At 35.5% G+C, this 22,457-nt stretch overlaps 1 protein-coding gene across 2 annotated transcripts in view; it reads right to left on the bottom strand.

Annotated features, from left to right (window-relative positions):
* The window catches only part of LOC123530330 (GRIP1-associated protein 1-like), a 62,085-nt gene that overhangs the window by 24,779 nt on the left and 14,849 nt on the right, over nt 1-22,457 (bottom strand). Inside the window, exons 13-23 of one of the 2 annotated variants that reach the window (XM_053521794.1) lie at nt 20,623-20,722; nt 19,924-20,001; nt 16,420-16,554; nt 14,171-14,266; nt 12,817-12,963; nt 11,947-12,060; nt 11,421-11,564; nt 9,946-10,020; nt 9,270-9,326; nt 6,682-6,781; nt 5,854-5,914 (exon numbers count right to left, since the gene is read on the bottom strand). In XM_053521794.1, coding sequence (XP_053377769.1) covers nt 5,854-5,914; nt 6,682-6,781; nt 9,270-9,326; nt 9,946-10,020; nt 11,421-11,564; nt 11,947-12,060; nt 12,817-12,963; nt 14,171-14,266; nt 16,420-16,554; nt 19,924-20,001; nt 20,623-20,722 — 1,107 coding nt within the window. The remainder of the gene's footprint in view (nt 1-5,853; nt 5,915-6,681; nt 6,782-9,269; nt 9,327-9,945; nt 10,021-11,420; nt 11,565-11,946; nt 12,061-12,816; nt 12,964-14,170; nt 14,267-16,419; nt 16,555-19,923; nt 20,002-20,622; nt 20,723-22,457) is intronic. The other variant, XM_053521795.1, reaches the window with a different exon arrangement.

The raw sequence follows: 22,457 nt of genomic DNA, 5'->3' as shown, positions 1-22,457 counted from the left end.
AGGTACAAAGCATGGTTTAGTTGTAATCTCTTCGAGTATTAAAATAATGTAAATTATTTTGAATAAAAATAATTTTATTTATTTTCGAGAATTCACGTTATTGGTTGCTAAGCAAAATAATATCAATGAATAACTGGTTCCGTAGCTCTTCTTTATCTTCTGGGTACCGACGTACTTTAAACCGGTCTCAAGCTAATACGCATGAACAGGTAGTTTACTATAAATACCGCTAAACCCGTGCTCTTCGTTCACTTTGTATTGCTACAACGGTTGTATCAGGAGAAAAACTGACCCGCCCGCCACACCCCTGTACTAGAAATCATTTTTGTCAGATTGATAATGAGATTAAACATAATTCAGTTTTTGTATGAATATATATTCAAATACAATGTATTAACCTTGTTACTTTAATATCTTAGACAAATTGACTGTTTCTCTGTAGTATTTATGCTTACAGGCAACTTCTCAGAGTAGTTGACAAAAGGCCTTATAGAAGAATGCACAGTCGTATACACAGGAACATTATGCCAGGAACTATCGCTGTGAGAAGGGATATCCGGCGATTCCAGGACATTCATATGAAGAAAATGTGTGGTAACCAATGAACTCTTTTGAGATCATTTTAAGCATGTGAATTACTGTTCCTGGATATTCTTGTTATAGTTACATGTAACTGTGCGTTCATTGAAATGTGATAAGTACTATTAAAGGTGAAATAGACAATCACTGAACTGTTCCTGGAAGTTCTTGTTTAAATTTCATGTGATTTGTGCATTCATTTAAAATATGATAAGTACTGTTAAATGTGACATAGACAATCACTGAACTTTTGAGAAAATAGATCAATGTGAACTATAAATATTCTCACCGAGAATATTTGAAGGCCATTTATGTAGCCATATTTGCGAACAATATTCTTTTCTTTGTATTTTATAATTAACGTCGCTCTATTTTCATATCGGAAAATTCTATAAACCGGAAGGTGATCAGGCGTGTCTGCTTACATTAGTTTACAATAAACTGATAAGTATAATTTGGAAATAAATATTGTTTCATAAAAATACATCTATTGTCTGGCGAGAACTTACAAAGCACTGTATTTTCGGCGTGTGTTACTCTTATGTGGTTACTCTTATGTTGTTATGTGGCTAGGGTTGAATAGGTTTTGCCCATAGTACCTGGCGAAATCTAGTTTTGTATTGCGTATTGCTTTGTATTGCGTATTGCTTTGTATTGCGTTATCAACCCTCTAGCATGCAACTTACTGCTTTCCTTCACGCAGTGGTTTTGGTATGTGTTGACCCGTCATTCCCGGATACCTGGTCGTGTCTGGTAACTATCATACCGTGACTACTGGCACCGAAGTTGCCGTGAATTGCCACATTATGTTTAAGTTAGTCAGTATTGCTACCTCGTTATGTCCGACAGTGCAGAGTTACGTTATGTTGAAATTAGCCGGTGTTGCTACCACGTTATGAGAGTGTAAATTATGTGACAGTGCAGAGTTTCATTGTAATAGTTTGCAAATTTTAGCAGACGCGCCTGGTCTCCTTCCGGTTACTTTATTCACATACTTGGCGAGATACCTCGTCAAGTACATCTTTGTTTTTGAGCGGCCAATAACTACCCAACCTTGCATTCATTTAGTAAATATTTTATTTGTTTGATTTGTAACATATTGAAATATTAACATTACAATATAAAGTCCTATCGTGTAGTAATTAAAAGGTACAAAGCATGGTTTAGTTGTAATCTCTTCGAGTATTAAAATAATGAAGTCAATGTCATCAGAATGTTCAATGATGCTGGTCTAAAAAATACTCATATTTGATATTTTTACACCTTAACATTAATGCACGTTTGTTACACCATCTGCAGAAACCCTCATGATACATTGGTGCCCATGCCCAAAGGCTCGGGCACCAACCAATTCCTAGAAATTCTACAGATATTATAACATGCATTATGCATTATCCCTACATGACAACAAAGTCATATGGCACATTCTCAGCTTACAGATGCCTCTCAAAGTAAATGTGAGGCAAGGGCAGACACAAATTCAGTGGTACCAAACTTTTGCATGTCAGTGCAGTAAGCAACATTTTCCGCTTGGACCCTTAACCAATTTTTAAGAAACACAAACACTTTTGAAATAGAATTTTAAGAACATTCCAAACCTGCCAATGACAGTGAAAGCTGACTCCCCAGTAATAACTCCTTCCGACAATTTATGCCTTCACTTCAACACAGTATACACTTATTGGATGGCTTGCTGATCAATGTTCATAACTACTGAATAAGCTACAACAGTTCTGACTACTGACTGGCAAGCCATTCAAGAAGTCTTTTGTTACAAGGTATCAGAAATTAATTTTCACAGTTCTGCTTTGAACTTTTGACTTATTTACCCAGTAGATATTAGGTCCTATAGCATAAACTATGGACCAACAATTTATGATAGCAGTTGTTATTAAATGACTCATTTAGATAAAATTATCTGGTTCATCGTTTGTGCTATATGACAATTGTCTTTTTTGAACATATGTTTGCTGGGCTAAAACATTCTGTGAAAATTTCTTTCTGATGTCATGTAATAAAACACTTATCACAAAAAAACCTCCTTACATAAAACCCAAGAATGAAGAATGACAAAAACTATCTGGCTGGTCAATTAACTTGGCAAAGATAATATGCCAATAATCTTTCTGACTAAGTATGGTGAAAACTGGATAATAACTGCCACAGTCATTTAGAGTACACGGTCAGTTTTCGCAACTTTCAGTAATTAAGACTGTGAGTATCTTGCTGGTTATTGAATTTTTCTGAGATATTATGCTCATAAACATATTGACCAAGTTTGGTGAACACTGGGTAAGAACTGCTCAAGTAAGAAAAACACTGTCAATTTTCAAAATTTTGAGTAAAGGGACTTAACTCTTGAAAAACTTGGAGGATCCAGCTGGTTATTAGCCTTTGCTAAGATATTATGCCCATAAAATTGTGATTAAGTTTCGTGAACACTGGATAAGAACTGCTTGTGTTAGAGAGCAGACATTGTCAACTGTAGCAATTTTCAGTACCTCAAGGGCCATAACTCAAGAGCCACTGGGGCAATCTGGTTGGTTAACAAACCTGGCTGAGATATTATGCCAATAGATATTGTGACCAAGTTCAGTGAACATTAAGAGTGGATGCAGTGGTCCAGTGGTAATACTGTCTGACTACAAAACCAGGGGTTGTAAGTTCCAGCCCCCTCTCCTCCAACTAAAAATTACTAACACTGGGATAAAAGTCCCAAGTATGGGTGATTTACACCTGACATAATAAAAAACCAGAGAAGCTTCTGAAATTCTGTATCTTGCACTATTATCCCACTAACATTACTAACAGTCTTCTGGAGGAGCAGCCCTTATGGGTTACTGATGGTGACTATTAAAAAGCTTACAGACAAACAAAAAAAGTGAACTTTGGATAAGAGCTACTCAAGTTAGAGAGCAAACAATATCAGTTTTCACAATTTCGAGTACTTAAAGGGATATCATTCCAGTGCCACTGCGGCAATCCCCTTGGTGATTTAGCTCAGCTGAGACAGCATGCCTATAAACAGTTAGAGTGTAGTGAACATTTGGTAAGAACTACTCAAATTAGAAATGGGACAACTTTAGTGGATGCTGCCTGCCATCCATCCATTCACTGCCACAGGCCTTCCCATAAAACATCCCATTTCAAAGGCATGTAAAAATGTAATTAACAAATAAACACTTCATAAACTTTCTAACAGCATTGCATAATGAGTAAAGTAACTGTAAACATTTCTGACATTTTATCACCATGAAAACAGAACAAATGTAGCATTTATAAGTATCATATATTAAGCAGATGGCAGTTACAGACTGAGATATATTGGTTACAAGTCCTGGCTCCAAACTTATGAAAGTAAACATGAAGACCAGTCTTAAAACTTCAAGCATCCTATTGGTCACTTCTGCACATAATCTTGAAATTGGCCAATGACAAGACTGCATTACGAGACTGATTTCAAAATCCAATTTTATAAACTTGGAGCGTCAAGCTTACTTAACATAAAGTTAGTTATTTGTTTCTCATTAAAAAGCAGAGTATGTTTTATGTAACTGTTATCATGGAAACAGAAGAATTGAGGGATACTAAAAAATTCTTTGAAATCTGAATCTTCATGTATCAAATATTTATAAAACTTACTTCACTTATTATTAGCTTTGAAAGTATGGAACTGTATATTTTTAACACATTTTTTATGGTTGCCATGGTAACAGGATAAAATATATAACAAGAGCTGTCTGATGACAGCGCGCTCGACTATTCGAAGAATTGATTGAAGAATGGGGTCAAAATATTTCCACGGATATTCAGACAAAAGAAATAAATAGACTAGACAAACAATGTTCCTGTATTACTTTGATTTCGATAAGTCTTGCACTAAATGGCAATATATGAGCCAATTTCAAAGTCCAAAAAGGGCCATAATTCAGCCAAAATAGTTATGTACTCTTGCCTACAGATGGAAATCATAATGATAAACAAGTGTTCGAAGTTTAAAAGCCATATGACAAAACATGGACTTGTATGAAAACAGAACCAATTTCAAAGTCCAAAAAGGGCCATAATTCAACCAAAATAGATGACAGAGTTATGTTCTCTTTCCTACAGATAGAGACTATTATACTAAACAATTGATAAAAGTTTAAAAGCCATATGTCAAACATTTTACAAAAAATATGAACTAGTACGAAAACTTAACCAAGATTTCTAAGTCAAAAGGGGCCATAATTCAGCCAAAATCTTTGATGGAGTTATGTACTCTTGCCTATAACTGGACATGGTGATGGTAAACAGGTGTTGAAAGTTTCAAAGTTTATCTCAAAAGACTTTGTCTAAATATGGACTGGTACGAAATATTAACCCAGATTTCTAAGTCAAAAAGGGCCATAATTCAGCCAAAATCCTTGATGGAGTTATGTGCTCTTGCGTATCACTGGACATGGTGATGGTTAACAAGTGTTGAAAGTTTCAAAGCTTTATCTTAAAAGACTTTGTCTAAATATGAACTGGTACGAAAAACTTAACCAAGATTTCTAAGTCGAAAGGGGCCATAATTCAGCCATAATCCCTGATGGAGTTATGTTCTCTTGCCTATAACTGGCCATGGTGATGGTAAACAAGTGTTGAAAGTTTCAAAGCTTTATCTTAAAAGACTTTGTCAAAATATGAACTGGATCGAAAAACTTAACCATGATTTCTAAGTCAAAAGGGGCCATAATTCAGCCAAAATCCTTGATGGAGTTATGTGCTCTTGCCTATAACTGGCCATGATGATGGTAAACAAGTGTTGAAAGTTTCAAAGCTTTATCTCAAAAGACTTTGTCAAAATGTGGACTGGTACAAAAAACTTAACCAAGGTGTGACGCCGACGCCGACGCCGTGGTGAGTAGGATAGCTCTACTTATTCTTCGAATAGTCGAGCTAAAAACATAAAAACTGTTTATTAACTGATTAACAAAAGATTCTTAGGAATAATTTACACACTCCGGAGATCTGTAAGTAGAGGATATAAAGATGATTTATGAAGCTCCATGTAAATGTGTTTGGTGGCCACTTAAATATTGAACAGTCTGTCTATAATGCAAATAAAAATGATAGATGCAAATTCATTCCCATTTCATATTGTTCTGCACAATATAACTTCTGTATAGAAAGCAAATAATTATGTTTTGTAATAAAAAGTTAATTAAACAAACTGGTGTTTCATATACATATATTCTGACAAAACTGGATATTAAATGTAGACAGCGTGTACTGAAAAAGAGACATTACCTTTGATCTTCCCGCCATGAATCACTCATCATGTCTGGGGTACGGAATAAATCCTCAATACCTGAAAGTTTCAATTAACAACACTCAGATAAAAGCTGTAAAAATGATGAGGCATTTCTGATAGACAAAACTGTGCATTTCCAAAGGAAACTTGATCACGATCTGATCAGCAATTTATGAATATATCATTTTAATTCAGTTTTAGCAAGGATTTAATTTTACTTAGAAAAAGTTATTCTGAGTAACCCCCAGAGTTAAGTAAAATCATACAACTGTTATATATATTCAGACATAATTTTTCAATTAATTTTTTTTGCTGTTCTTTTTCTGTTGGGATTAACATCAAATCAACAAAATTATAGATCATATAGTGACTTTCCAGCTTTTCCAGGTTGAGGAAGATCCAAGGTGCCTCTTGGGACATTAATTGAGCCATGCCATGAGAAAACCAACATAGTGCATTTGCGACAAGCATGGATCCAGACCAGCCTGCTGGGATGTTTCTATAGTTGCAATAGGCTTTGAAAGCGAACAGCATGGATTCTGACCTGACTGCGCGGTTGTGCAGGATGGTCTGGATCCATGCTGGTCACAAACGCACTATGTTGGTTTTCTTATGGCGAGGATCATTTTAGGAATGGGTCTCTCCTGGGTAGAACCACTGACCTTCTGCAAGCCAGTTGCATGGCTTCCTCACAAAGAATTCTACACCCCATGCAAAATTTCGAATAAAAAGCAGTGAGGGGCAAGTGATTTGAAGTTAATATTTTATGCATTTGAGTCCCATCTTACAAATTTATTCTATAATTTTCAGTGGCAGCATCTTACTTTTATTATGAGATCCATTGGAGAGCACTTCCTGTAATCTTTCCTGTAATTTATCTCCCCTTTTTCTCTCTGCATGTAGCTGTTTCTTCAGATCCTTTAACTGCAATATATTTACTGTTATATGCTTACAAATGTACAATCATCAAAACATATGTGTCATAAAATCTGTGTCCCAAAAATCATGAAACGTATGTGTCCCAAATGTCATCGAACGTGTGTGTCCAAAAACTCCTCAAACATATGTGTGCCATAGACATCTTTTTTGGATAAATGATAGTTTAGTTTAATGTTTACTTGTCAGTTTAAACAGTAACTCCAAAGGTAAAACTCAACAAGAGATCACAGAGTGATCTTGGCGCCCACCAATGTGCCATTTTTGAGTGTTCCAAATTTCAAGACTTACTGACTAGCTCAAGGTCAAATTTCATTTCCGTACACAACACTGTGCATGTGGTCCAAATTCGAAAGCTGTAGCTTGAGAAATGTGAAAGTAGGTCACTAGATCAATTTCAAGGACGAAATGTGAAAGTAGGTCACTAGGTCAAAATCAAGGTCAAATTACACTTCAGAACACAAATTTATGCATGTGGTCCAAATTCAAAGCCTGTACCTTCAAAAATGTGAAAGTAGGTCACTAGGTCATTGTCAAGGTCAAAGTTTGTTTCGGTACACAATCCTATGCATGTGGTCTAAATTTGAAGCCTGTAGCTACAGAAATGTGAAAGTAGGTCACTAGGTCAATCTTAAGGTCAAAGTTCATTTCGGTACACAAAACTATGCAAGTGGTCCAAATTTGAAGGCTGTAGCTCAAGAAATGTGAAAGTAGGTCACTAGGTCAAAATCAAGGTCAAATTTTATTTCGGAACACAGAACTATGCATGTGTTCCAAATTTGAAGCCTGTACCTTCAAAAATGTGAAAGTAGGTCACTAGGTCAATGTAAAGGTCAAAGTTTGTTTCGGTACACAAAACTATGCATGTGGTCCAAATTTGAAGGCTGTAGCTTGAGAAATGTGAAAGTAGGTCAGTAGGTCAAAATCAAGGTCAAATTCCATTTCAGAACACGAAACTATGCTTGTGGTCCAAATTTGAAGCCTGTACCTTCAAAAATGTGAAAGTAGGTCACTAGGTCAATGTCAAGGTCAAAGTTTTTTTCAGTGCACAAAACTATGCATGTGGTCCAAATTTGAAGGCTGTAGCTACAGAAATGTGGAAGTAGGTCACTAGGTCAAAATCAAGGTCAACTCATGTCAAGGTTCATCTTGCCACTCAAAACCATACATGTGGTCCAAATTTGAATGTTGTAGGTTATTGACAAGATTTTAAAATCTTTTCCCTATATAAGTCTATATGAACCATGTGACCCCCAGGGCGGGGCCATATTTGACCCTAGGGGGATAATTTGAACAAACTTGGTAGAGAACCACTAGATGATGCTACATTACAAATGCCAAAGCCCTAGGCTTTGTGGTTTGGACAAGAAGATTTTCAAAGTTTTTCCCTATATAAGTCTATGTAAACCATGTGACCCCCGGGGCGGGGCCATATTGACCCCCCAGGGCGGGGCCATATTTGACCCTAGGGGGATAATTTGAACAAACTTGGTAGAGAACTACTAGATGATGCTACATTACAAATGCCAAAGCCCTAGGCTTTGTGGTTTGGACAAGAAGATTTTCAAAGTTTTTCCCTATATAAGTCTATGTAAACCATGTGACCCCCGGGGCGGGGCCATATTTGACCCTAGGGCGATAATTTGAACAATCTTAGTAGAAGACCACTAGATGATGTCACATACAAAATATCAAAGCCCTAGGCCCTGTGGTTTTGAACAAGAGGTTTTTCAAAGTTTTTCCCTATATAAACCATGTGACCCCCGGGGTGGGGCCATATTAGACCCCAAGGACATAATTTGAACCACCTTGGTAGAGGACCACTAGATGATGCTTCATACCAAATATCAAAGCCCTAGGCTCTGGTTTTGGACAAGAAGATTTTCAAAGTTTTTCCCTAAATAAATCTATGTAAATTATAGAAATAAACAAAGGGCCATAACTCACTAAAAAATTGTTGAAACAGTCTGATTTTCAGGGGGACACAACTAGGGTACCAGTACATCATTCTGACAAAGTTTGGTCAAAATCCCCCTGGTAGTTTCTGAGGAGATGCGATAACAAGAAATTGTTAACGGACGGAAGGACGGACGGACGGAGGGACGGATGGAAGGACAACGGACCACGGACGCAGAGTGATTTGAGTAGCCCAACATCTGATGATGGTGGGCTAAAAAGCAACAGCTTAAATTGTGCTGCACAAAATGTGGTATGTAGATGTCATGACGTTAGTAAAAATCTCTTTTCATATCTTTCCATTTTGCATAAGTATTCTCAAATTTAACTGACTTTTGGATAATTACAATAATTCTGGCCAATTAATTAAATTTTTAATGTAATTTTCTTTCTTGTCTAGATGATCATAAAAATAACATCATATAGTGCATATAGTGACATATTTTTACTAACTCAATACATCGTGTCATATCAACCGAGTAAAATGTATATCGCAAAGATATTGAAATAGATTACTTACAACTGATTTTCCCTTTTTCTCATGTACTTTTCTCTCATTCACACCATCTTTAATCTCCTGTAAGAAATCATTTCACGGCTTAGAGAAACTGTTACCATTAATAAAATCAATGTCTTGTTTCTGCTGTAGGGAAACGTTATTAACACGCAAAGCTATCATTCCAAATAGACTGGTCAGCTACAAGAACTGTACTTACAGGTTATTAGCTTTGTATCGAGAAATATGCAAGAGTTCTGCATTGGAAATATTGTGCGACCTTAGGAGCTTTTGTCTGCATAAAACGTCTACAATCACTTCTCAGTACTTTTCTCACACATTTCGCCCAACTGTGAAAATCTGTACGTTCTATACACAGTCCACAAAAAACAGTTGAGCAAAGAGTTTGAAAAAATTATTGAGAACTCATGGCAGAGGCTTTGTGCAGAGGAAAATACTTAATTTGCTGTCTTCGACACACTTCATTTTATGAAAATCTGTCAAGTTGTAAGGGAAATATAGGCAAAATGTTACCTGAATCAAGACATTTTCTCAGTGTGTACAGTATCTAAAATTCACATGCGTTTGCCATCCTGTCAAATGGGCTTTTTAACCGTGTGTTAGTAATAAATGCACAATCACAAGACGTGGCTTGTAATACCAATTTCATAGCTATTTATAGTAACACATCTATTAATACCTGTTTCAGTTTTTTCCCTTCTACCTCCAGATTTGCAATGACCTGTTTCTGAGATTCATCTGACTCCTTTAAAGACTAGAAAATATCAAAAGAGGGTTGAATTAACTCTAGCAGAACAATAAATTTATGGCAGGCCCTAATTTCTCCATAAAATCCACATGTTTATGTCCCAATGAAACAATCATTTTGGCTGAAACCACAAAACTTAGCCAATGAAAAGGAATGATTCCACAGTGCTTTTTTTTTCATTATTTTTCCTCTTAAAGAGTGTGACTTAAGGTTATACACAAGTGAAAAACTTAGCAAACCAATACTTTTTTTTAAGTCTTGTGCAATTATATGTAACTGATTCAACTGAGATTTTGGAAAGTTGATGTTATATCATTAATTGCTAGAAAAAGTTTTGGTAAGATGATACAAACAAGTTTTCCTTTGAGGAGGCAATACAATCAAATGATACACTGTAACAAACGAATCAGAGTTACAAATGGTACAATTTCATAAACACTACACTGGAAAAAATGATACACTGGAACAAATGATACACTGTAACAAATGATGATATAATGTAACAAATGCTACACTGTAACAAATGATACACTGTAACAATTGCTACATAGTAACAAATGATACACTGTAACAAATGATACACTGTAACAAATGATGATATAATGTAACAAATGATACACTGTAACAAATGATGATATAATGTAACAAATGATACACTGTAACAAATGATACACTGTAACAAATGATATAATGTAACAAATGATACACTGTAACAAATGATACACTGTAACAAATGCTACACTGTAACAAATGATGATACACTGCAACAAATGATACACTGTAACAAATGATGATATAACGTAACAAATGCTACACTGTAACAAATGATGATATAATGTAACAAATGATACACTGTAACAAATGATACACTGTAACAAATTATGATATAATGTAACAAATGATACACTGAGTCTGTAACAAATGATACTCTGTAACAAATGATGACATAATGTAACAAATGCTACACTGTAACAAATGATACACTGTAACAAATGCTACACTGTAACAAATGATGATATAATGTAACAAATGCTACACTGTAACAAATGATACACTGGAACAAATCATGATATAATGTAACAAATGCAACACAGTAACAAATGATACACTGTAACAAATGCTACACTGTAACAAATGATACACTGGAACAAATGATGATATAATGTAACAAATGATACACTGAGTCTGTAACAAATGATACACTGGAATAAATGATACACTGTAACAACAGATACACTGGAACAAATGATGATAAATTATAATGTAGCAAATGCTACACTGTAACAAATGATGATACACAGTAACAAGCGATACACTGTACCAAACCATACACCGTTACAAATAATACACTATCACAATCGATGAACTGTAACCATGTATAACCCTTTCAGTCCCCTACAACTTACAGTAATTTCTGCCTGGAATGTGGAAGTAAGATTGTCAATTTCTGTGGAATGTGCAGTTTTGAGAGATGTAATTTCCTCCTCATGGTTTGTTGTCATAGTTAGTAAAGCTGTCTCATTTTCATCTAAAGTCTTGTCAAGGTTACCCTTAAAATATATAAAAGATAGTGTTATAAACCCTGCTCAAACATTCTAATTTGATCTGTTAAGAGTGTTGTATGTGTGAGTCAACAGAATACCATTATATATGCTGTTTTACTGACCTCAATATATGTCTATAATTGTACAGTATCATGTATATATACTACAGAAAGAAAATACTGCATCTAGTGGTTTATTAATAAGAATGAAAAATCACTAATTTTAATATATTATCCAAAACATGATAACTCCACCCAGAAGAGACTTGTATAATGTAAGACCCGTCAATCTGAGAAATACATCCTTTATTTTTGTTCTTTTTGCATACCTTCAATGTTTTCTCATGATTAATGATCATATTTCATAAATGTTTTAAAACAGTGTATACCTCGGTGTCTGACAACTTCCTCTCCAGCCAGCCACATTTCTCCACCAGTGAGCTGATTTCTGTCTGTTTCTCCTCAACCACTGGTTTTAACTTCTCCAGCTCTACACACTTTTTCTTAAAATAAAAAAAATAATTTTGAAGAGCTTTTTTACAATCTTTGATTTACCATTATCAATTCTTTTAATTTCTGCATGATTTTATGACAAGTTTAGTAACTGTTTCACACATCAACATCATTCTGTATTACTGTACTTTACCATCCGAGATTCTGTTACATTGCATGTTGCATGAATTAAATAAACATAAAAGTTGTTTTATACACAAAGCTTTGGCCTAATTCCACAATGACGCAAGTCTATTTTTCACATTCTGAGAAAAGTGAGTTTTTAAAGTTTTGAAATGTTAATGGTTAAAACAGACATATGGGGTTTTGAAAACGCTTTAGTTGCTGTATTAATCAGTTCTACAAACGTGTAAATACAATATGCATATAGAACTCTTCAAGACAAATATTTAGAAATACAGTATGTGACGTGTAAATATTTGCGATTTCAAGAAATTCCTGAAAATATCAGCTAGCCTAAATTTCCATGTTCACCAAGACATGTTCTTACAGTCAGGTAATGATACAAATTTGGCTTTGGCACTTCAATTTTTGGTGATACGTGAATATTTCCGCTGTGAAACATCTGGAATTGGCAGTTCGCGAACTTTTTGACCCACAAAAATATCCATTTATACAGTAATACAAAAATGTCACTATTGCTAAAAATGGATCTAAAGTATTTTGGAATTAAGCTGACGAAAGGCTGTTGGCAATTTTAATTTTACCATATGTAAGATCTCCGTTATCCTGGAGAAAAAAGTTACCTGCTCTTGATCTAATTTCTGCTGGAGAGTTTTCAGTCTGGATTCATAATCATTTTCCATGGTTAACATCTGTTCCCTGTGCTTGTCCCCATCCTTCTGATATTCTATGGCTAACTCATCCAACATTGCCTTTCTCTTCTCTGCCAACTGTAAATAATATACCAGTCAATAACAGGTAAATATTTGTATCTCCCAAAGGGTGTTGCTCTACAGAGGTTGCACTGTACCAACTTACATGCAAAAACTTAAGCAAAATTTTCGAAGTAGAAAAAGGGGCATAACTGTGCTAAAATGTAAGCCAGAGTTATGAAACTTGCCATGTGAGGCCATATTGGAAATTTTTGTCTATCACATTAAAAATAGATAGCAATGTACCTGGTATTTTCTGGCATATGTATATAATTATGACACCATAATGTGACTAGTACTATACTGATATCACTTATGTGCACACTATTTCAGGCAAGGCTTTTCCCTAGGGAAAGACAACAATATCTATGCCTTCCTTGCGCAGTTGCGATGTACAATTATGTATTTTTCCTGCACGGTAGGCAAGAAAAACTTGTCAACAGCAACATATTCTTCCCTTTCCAAACAGTACTTTCTCCTGAAAGATTACATTGCAGTGTGCAAAAAGATATGGAGTGATCAAATTGATTTTTTGCTTTGTTAAATATTGAAAAGATTTTCTGCTTGCCACTGCCTCTCATGTAAATTTTTACAAACTAAGCTAACCTAAGATACACCACAGTAACTTACCATACTAAAGACATAGACAATATCAGAGCCTCACTTGGTTCTTTAAAACATTCTTTTTGCCCAATCACTTCCAATTGCAAAATTAAAGTAATACAACCCATTTTGATATAATTCTTTGTCCATAATTTCAAAATTCATTTACTTCTCTGTTTGGCAACCATGCTAAATGACATAGGAGGCCCTGCAGGCCCACTGTACATGTTTGTTTGTTTTCTTGAGTTATAAGTTACAACAACACAATTCTGGTCATATGGTGACTTTCCAATTTAATGGCTGAGAATAAGCTCAAGTGCTTCTTCAGGCATTATATCAGAAAACTGTTGGCCTCGGTAAAACCATTGACTTTTGACAAGGCAAATGGATGGCTTCCTCAAAACCCTGAGCCGGGCTTCAATGTACAGGGTGTGAGGGGCAAGTGATTTGTAGACACAAATGACCTTTGACAAGACAAATGGATGGCTTCCTCAAACAAAACCTTGAGCTGGGCTTCAATGTACTGCGGTGAAAGGCAAGTAAATTGCCAACACCACCCTTAACAACTCAACCGCAGAGGCCAAAATCCCTGCACATGTAACCACACAGTAAACAACAATACCTTGTTAGCTTCCTGTGCCGACTGTATCTGCTTATCTCTATCCTGTTGTAATGCAAGCAGCTGCTGGGACGCCATCTGACTTACCCTCTCGCTCTCCTGTAACAGAACTAGTATATAAAAATATGCTTTATCTACAAAATAAGCTACTCTACACTGTCAGGCTATTGCATAAGCTGAAATCAAATAGTCCAATCAACTACAGTTGAAACTCGATATCTCGAACTTGCTTATTTCAAAATTCTGGCTATCTCGAAGACATTTTTAAGTCCTTGTCAGAAACATATTGCCCAAAATATCACCTTAAGTCAAACTTCGGGTTATCTTGAAGTAAAACGCTCGATCCAATGGAATTCGCGATACCTGATTTCAACTGTATATCCAAAAACTTTGATATAAATTTTCAGTCATTTGGATACCTTTATTATGGTGAAGACTGACTGATGTATATATAGACATGCTTTATACATGTAATTCCCTTTGTGCTTAAATGCTACTTAATGACCCTGTTTCAGCTAACACATCAAACAAACACCAATACAAACTGTTTATAGCTCCATCAACAAGGTTTGTCATCACTTAATAATGTGCAAATAGGTAATCATTATTAGTCTTAGGGTCATCATAATTAATTTTTTTATAAAGCTGAGCTTCGTCCACTTAAAAGAATGGTTAAAATACATTTGGTATACGCATAACATCAGTACCAGTTTATATTCATTTCTATCTTACACAAATGGGCCTTGCAAATGTTAGGGTCAATAGTAGTTTATACATCAGATATGCAAACGTTTATTTAAAAGCTATATATTCTTATCATGCAAATATGTGATTTTCACGGTTAAATGCATGTTATCTGATAATAACACATGGATATGTTATATAGCTTAAAATCTTAAAGATTAATTCACCAAAGGAGATCATTGTAAGGATAAAAAGATGTATTCTGGATAATTTATTTCATCTTTTGCCTTTCTAATTATCCTAGATAAAAGCGATGTCCCTAAAATTTGGAACATTTTTCCTAGAAATATTTTTTTGAAATTAAATCTTGGGACAGTAAAACAAATTTTTTTTTTTTGTGTCCCAAAACTTGGGGAAAATACGGTACTTGTTACCAGTTGACGTCAGTTAAGATAGGTTCAACTGACAACCTCTCTTAACTCACACATCATTATTTTGTACTGAATGATGTCAGTTAACACAGGTTCAACTTTACATATAGAATTCCTGCATGATAGATGGTAAAAGCAAGGTTATTAATTACACAGTTGCACTGCTTACACCATTTCAGTCTAATAACTGCTTCTTAGTCACTAACATTTCTTCACAAACCACATACATTACCAACAAATAAAAGTTAGTAAGTACCGTTTTACTGGAGGAACAGGACACTTTAGACCTATACAAGATTTATTTCACACTCACGACTAACTTAAATTTTGCAATGCTAAAAATCTTTTTGAAAGATAAAGGGAGTGGTAAAGAATTTCAGTAATACATTTAATGTCCAGTTTCATTATATTTTTCAGCATATATACATGTAACTACCCAATATGGACCAACTACACTGGATTCAAAGCTAGGTTGAAGTTAGGAAGCATATACCAAACTAAAAAACACCACCACCAAATATTAACAAAAATGACAAAAATTTAAAGTAAGATACATTTATATTTCTGGTTAAGGAAGCATTTCCTATGCTTTTGCATTTTTTTTTTGTAATTTTTAGTTTTGTTAGGATTTAGGTCTAAATGACACTATTTAGGTCATACAGTGACTTCCAGAAAGTCACTGTATGACCTAAATAGTGTCATTTAGAAGTTTCAAGATTTTAATGGTGGACTTATACCCAAGATACATTATTTCAGCCAAGTTTAGGTATCTTTGTAGAAGCACCAACCTTCTGTGAGCCATCTGGATGACTTCCTCACATGCAAAAGTTCTGCATCCCCTGTGGGGTTTCAAACCAATGGTGTTGAGGTGCAAGTAATTCAAAGTCAATGACCTTATCCACTAATAGCCACAAAGGCCTCTTGGCATTTTTTTATATTTGCTAACAAGCAAACTAAAACTTGCATGAAGTATTGCTCTCAATTGTTCGCTTCATCATCTTTAACACTGACAGATGCAAAAAAAACTGCCAGAAAAAGGAACATCTTCATGAATCTTTCAATTAATGATATGCTGCAAGTCAATTTCCATTTGCCCACACCCACCCATGCCAACCTTTGTATCTTCCTACTCTTTACCTCTAACTGTGCAGACAGGTCATCTCGCTTTTGTGTAAGCACCAGTATCTGTGACTGCAATTCTTTGGCATGGCTTTCATATTTCTGTGTTCTCTCGTGCAAATGCTGGTTCTCTATTATATCTGCTGCATTGATCTGAAGAATTTCAAAATGGAAGATGGACATCCCCCTCTTGCCATACATTAACAAAAGTCATCATTTCTATCTTCTGTCAGTCACATATCATTACTGGTTCCCACTTTATTGTATACATTTGCAGATGACACACCTGGTTCCTGTATTCTGTGTTCAACCACTGTAATTACCTTTTTTGGTGCCCTACACAATGCTATGTATGTCCTTGCTGCTTTTTGTAGGTTAAATTGGTACCATTTTACCAAACATTATCCTCTTTTATTAAAGACTAAAAGAGTGTATAATGGAAGTGTGCACCCCATTCCCACTACACACACACAAACACAAAAATTAAAGCTGATCTTATTGTAAGGTATAAACTGAAAACAACAAAGTGCCATAACTCTGGAAATTAGTATTGCAGCCCCTTTAACAACTGGAATTTTTTTAACCAATTATACTTGTTGCAAAGAAGACCAGCATAATTATTCCAAGGACATCATTTTTAGCAAACATAGGAATGACAAATCAAAATGCACCCCAACTGCTCCCCATATCCAGAGGCCAATGGAAATGAATCCACTATTACTGACTATAGTGTGCTGTGGTATTAGAGGATACTAAAATATACAGGAATCAAAATAAAACTGGGAATAAGGTAAAAATAAACATGGAAGTTAGTAAAAGCATTACTAATATGCAACTTATAGGTAATATGTATATAAAATAAGAATAATTTAAATTAAACAATGTTAACTGGTTAAATTTTTATATCTAACATATGACCAGCACCATAATAAAAAGTTCTTTATGGTATTTTTGAAAGATTCTGATATTATATTTTTGTTAGATTTAACATCACACAGACACAATTAAGGATATACAAGGAATTTTCCAGCTCTTCACGTTGGAGGAATCCCAGACATCCTCCTCTGGGTATTGTTCCAGGCATGGCCCGGCACTCCGGGCAGAACCACCAGCCTTCCTTCAGCCAGCTTGATGGCTTCACTGCATGAAAGAATTCTACACTTCAAGTGTCAGGCTTAGAGCCCCTAAAGGTGAGAGGCAAGTGATTTGATGTCAGTGACCTTAACCACTCAGCCATGGAGGCCCCAGATACACTCGAAACCCGTTATAACGCTACTCGATATACCGCGGTCCTCAGTATAACGCTGTATGGCCTTGGCTCCCAAATTTTAGAGGGTTAAAAAAAACAAGAGGACCATGATGGTCCTAAATCGCTCACCTCTTCCCACATGACCCAGTTTTGAGTATGACGTCGTTTTTTCTATTATTTGACATAGTGACCTAGTTTTTGAGCTCATGTGACCCAGTTTTGAACTTGACCTAGATATTATCAAGATAAAAATTCTGACCAATTTTCATGAAGATCCATTGAAAAATATGGTCTCTAGAGAGGTCACAAGGTTTTTCTATTATTTGACCAATGGACCTAGTTTTCGAAGGTACGTGACCCTGTTTTAAACTTTACCTAGATATCATCAAGGTGAACATTCTCACTAATTTTCATGAAGATCTCATGACAAATATGGCCTCTAGAGAGGTCACAAGGTTTTTCTATTTTTATACCTACTGACCTAGTTTTTGACTGCACGTGACCCAGTTTCGAAACTGATCTAGATATCATCAAGGTGAACATTCAGATCAATTTTCATGAAGATCCATGAAAAATATGGCCTCAACAGAGGTCAAAAGATTTAAATAATTTTAGACCTACTGACCTAGTTTTTGACCGCAGTTGACCCAGTTTCAAACTTGACCTAGATAACATCAAGATGAACATTCAGACCAACTTTCATACAGATCCCATGAAAAGTATGGCCTCTACAGAAGTCACAAGGTTTTATTATTATTTGACCTTCTGACCTAGTTTTTTAAGGCACGTGACCCAGTTTCAAAACTGACCTAGATATCATCAAGGTGAACATTCTGACCAATTTTTATGGAGATCCATTCACAAGTATGGCCTCTAGAGAGGTCACAAGGTTTTTCTATTTTTAGACCTACTGACCTAGTTTTTGACCGCACATGACCTTGTTTCGAACTTGACCTAGATATCATCAAGATGAACATTCAGACCAATTTTCATACAGATCCAATGAAAAATATGGCCTTTAGAGAGGTCACAAGGTTTTTCTATTATTTGACCTACTGACCTAGTTTTTGATGGCACGTAACCCACTTTCGAACTTTACCTAGATATCATCAAGAAGAACATTCAGACCAACTTTCATACAGATCCCATGAAAAATATGGCCTCTAGAGAGGTCACAAGGTTTTTCTATTATTTGACCTACTGACCTAGTTTTTGACGGCACGTGACCCACTTTCGAACTTGACCTAGATATCATCAAGGTGAACGTTCTGACCAATTTTCATGAAGATGTCATGAAATATATGGCCTCTAGAGAGGTCACAAGGTTTTTCTATTTTTAGACCTACTGACCTAGATTTTGATAGCACGTGACCCAGTTTCGAACATGACCTAGATATCATCAAGATGAACATTCAGACCAACTTTCATACAGATCCCATGAAAAATATGGCCTTTAGAGAGGTCACAAGGTTTTTCTATTATTTGACCTACTGGCCTAGTTTTTGACGGCACGTGACCGAGTTTCGAACTTGACCTAGATATCATCAAGGTGAACGTTCTGACTGATTTTCATGAAGTTCTTTTGAAATATATGGCCTCTAGAGAGGTCACAAGGTTTTTCTATTTTTAGACCTACTGACCTAGTTTTTGATGGCACGTGACCCAGTTTCAAATTTGACCTAGATATCATCAAGGTGAACATTCTGACCAATTTTCATGAAGATCTTGTGAAATATATGGCCTCTAGAGAGGTCACAAGGTTTTTCTATTTTTAGACCTACTGACCTAGTTTTTGACCGCACGTGACCCAGTTTCGAACTTGACCTAGATATCATCAAGATGAACATTCTGACCAACTTTCATAAAGATCCCATGAAAAATGTGACCTCTAGAGTGGTCACAAGCAAAAGTTTACGGACGGACGCACGGACGCACGAACGGACGACGGACGATGGACACCGCGCGATCACAAAAGCTCACCTTGTCACTTTGTGACAGGTGAGCTAAAAAAAAAATCCGCAGATGTTACTTAATTTTATCATAACCAGCGTTAAAACTACAAGTACCTGTACTTTAACACCTTTCCATGACAACTGTCACAAAAATCAATAATCGTCTGCTAGCTTACTTGTTTGTGTATCGCCTTTGTTAAAGTTTCAATACCACAAAGTAATATTTTAGCAAAATTGTCCTGATATTGACAGTGATGTTGCCAGTATTAACGAAGTTAAAAAGCAGATATATATATAGAAGGAAAGTGTTGCCATGGTTACCTGTTGTTGCATCTGAGCCATTTTGTTCTGTAGCTGCTTGATAGTTTGATCTGAATTACTTTTTATCTCTTCTTGTAACTGAAAAGTTCCATACATCTAGTATATTATATGCACAGTATTATCAATGTTATTTTCTGTTTTCACAACCTCATGTCATTTTATAACAATGCAGTGGAACCTTCTACATGTGGAAAAAAGTGGAAAATCTCCAAACAGAACAATCACCTTGTTCTGAAATAAGACCTGTTTTTGAAAAGAACCCAACCAAACTGTTAACGCAACAAAAACAGTGTTTTTCAAAGAGTATTTGGTTTAGAAAGGTATGACTATGAGTTACATGTACCAATCTACCACTGTTTCCAAATAATGTATAAGAAATGAGAACTAACATGCTCTACAAAATTATTAACTCATATGGTGAAATTTAAGCTTGTGATGGTGGAGGAAGAACCCAGGTTTCCCTCCAGGCATTATTTCAGGGTCAAGCAGGTGCCATGATAGAACCACCTACCTTCCATAACCCAGCTGGATGGCTTCCTCACATGAAAAAATTCTAGACCTCAAACAATGTTTTGAAACCCACAGCAGTGACAGGCAAGTGATATGAAGTCAGTGACCTTAACCACTCAGCCAAGGCGGTTCCTATGCAAATGGTAAAATGTGAAATAAATGTTGTCACAAAAAACATGTTACACATACCCTTTGATACCTGGCAATCTCATTTTGTAACTTAGTAATCTGGTCAGTGTAGTACTTCTGGTCCCTGTCTTTACTTGAATGTACCTCTATTAGTTTGGCACTATAAGTAAAATTGACAAAATTTCATTATAAATAACAAACTGCAATGGAACTCAATATTAACTTTACATCAACTTTTTAGCATACTTTATATTAAGATGTTGTTTGTCATGTGTATATTGGGTATAATACCATTTTTCAACAGTATTTCAGTTATGTAATGGCGTGCAGTTAACCTAACCAGAGCACTAATCTATTCTCCGCACTATATGAATCAGAGGTACAGAACATTTTTGGACACAATGATTTTATCAAAGCTGTAGATCTGTGCTCTCCTTACTGAGCTAGCGTGCTTACTTTAAGATAGAAGAATCAAATATGAAAATTAAAATATGTAACGAGAAATAAAATGGTGATCTTTTCCTAAAATGAGGTTTGACTAAAGGCTATATACCAATAAAAGAATTTGTTCTTTGTTTCATATAAAATTCAGCTACTTCAGACCAATTTTGTTACAGTTTCTAGATTTTCACTCTGTCGTAGACCTATTTTCCACAAGATATCCATACATTTGCTTCAAGAAAACGAAAAGAAAAAGGGGTGTTGAATAGTATGCAGTGAAATGCAAGTCAACTGAAGTCAGGTACCCTCATATTGCCGCATTTCAGAAAGCGGTCCGCAGAATAAACACCCTACTTTCGTTTTCAAGTAAACAACTCGAAAACATGCGAGTATTAGCATGAAACGTGTCCTATTTTATGTAAAATTCATTCCACGAGTGAAATAATGCCCATTTGGCCCCCGATTTACGCGCAAATGCGCGAAAAATGGAAAAATTAGGATCTATTTATTAGGGACTTCTTTCGACTACACCACGGAAGCACATTTTGGACCGAATTACTGCATTATAACCTATAAGAGATATCTTTTTATCAAATTTCATAACATTTTCATCTCTATTTTCAAGAAAGATGTAATACCGAACATGTTAACAAGTTTCATTGTGAAAATTCGAGATTTTAGAGAAATATAGACAATTAAGTGGGGCCACCCCCTACCCATTTTCTGGGCTAAATTTAGGCTCTGTGGTCGCTTCATTGTAAACTTTGGTAAAAGTTTCACCTGTATGCATTATTTTTCACTTTGATTCTGAAATATCATTCATTCCGTCATGAATATGACTCAAATGGACGCATTTTGTGCATTTTCACACATTCTGGAGACAAAAAATTGGCCTTTCTATTGCAGAATTTGCTGCCAAAATAGGCGCATCTACTCAAAATATGGTCAAAATTCTAATTTTTTCAAATTTAATGATTATTTTGCATTGAAAACATCATTTTATAACATATACAATCGATTTATGACTATGAAGACTAATTGTGATGTGTTTCGAGAAAAGTCTTATTTCAGCTCTTATAGGCTATATACCAATAAAAGAATTTGTTCTTTGTTTCATATAAAATTCAGCTACTTCAGACCAATTTTGTTACAGTTTCTAGATTTTCACTCTGTCGTAGACCTATTTTCCACAAGATATCCATACATTTGCTTCAAGAAAACGAAAAGAAAAAGGGGTGTTGAATAGTATGCAGTGAAATGCAAGTCAACTGAAGTCAGGTACCCTCATATTGCCGCATTTCAGAAAGCGGTCCGCAGAATAAACACCCTACTTTCGTTTTCAAGTAAACAACTCGAAAACATGCGAGTATTAGCATGAAACGTGTCCTATTTTATGTAAAATTCATTCCACGAGTGAAATAATGCCCATTTGGCCCCAGATTTACGCGCAAATG

This window comes from Mercenaria mercenaria, chromosome 13 (genome assembly GCF_021730395.1).
Source record: "Mercenaria mercenaria strain notata chromosome 13, MADL_Memer_1, whole genome shotgun sequence".
NCBI classification, from domain to species: domain Eukaryota; kingdom Metazoa; phylum Mollusca; class Bivalvia; order Venerida; family Veneridae; genus Mercenaria; species Mercenaria mercenaria.
This window is presented reverse-complemented; position numbering and strand designations above follow the sequence as displayed.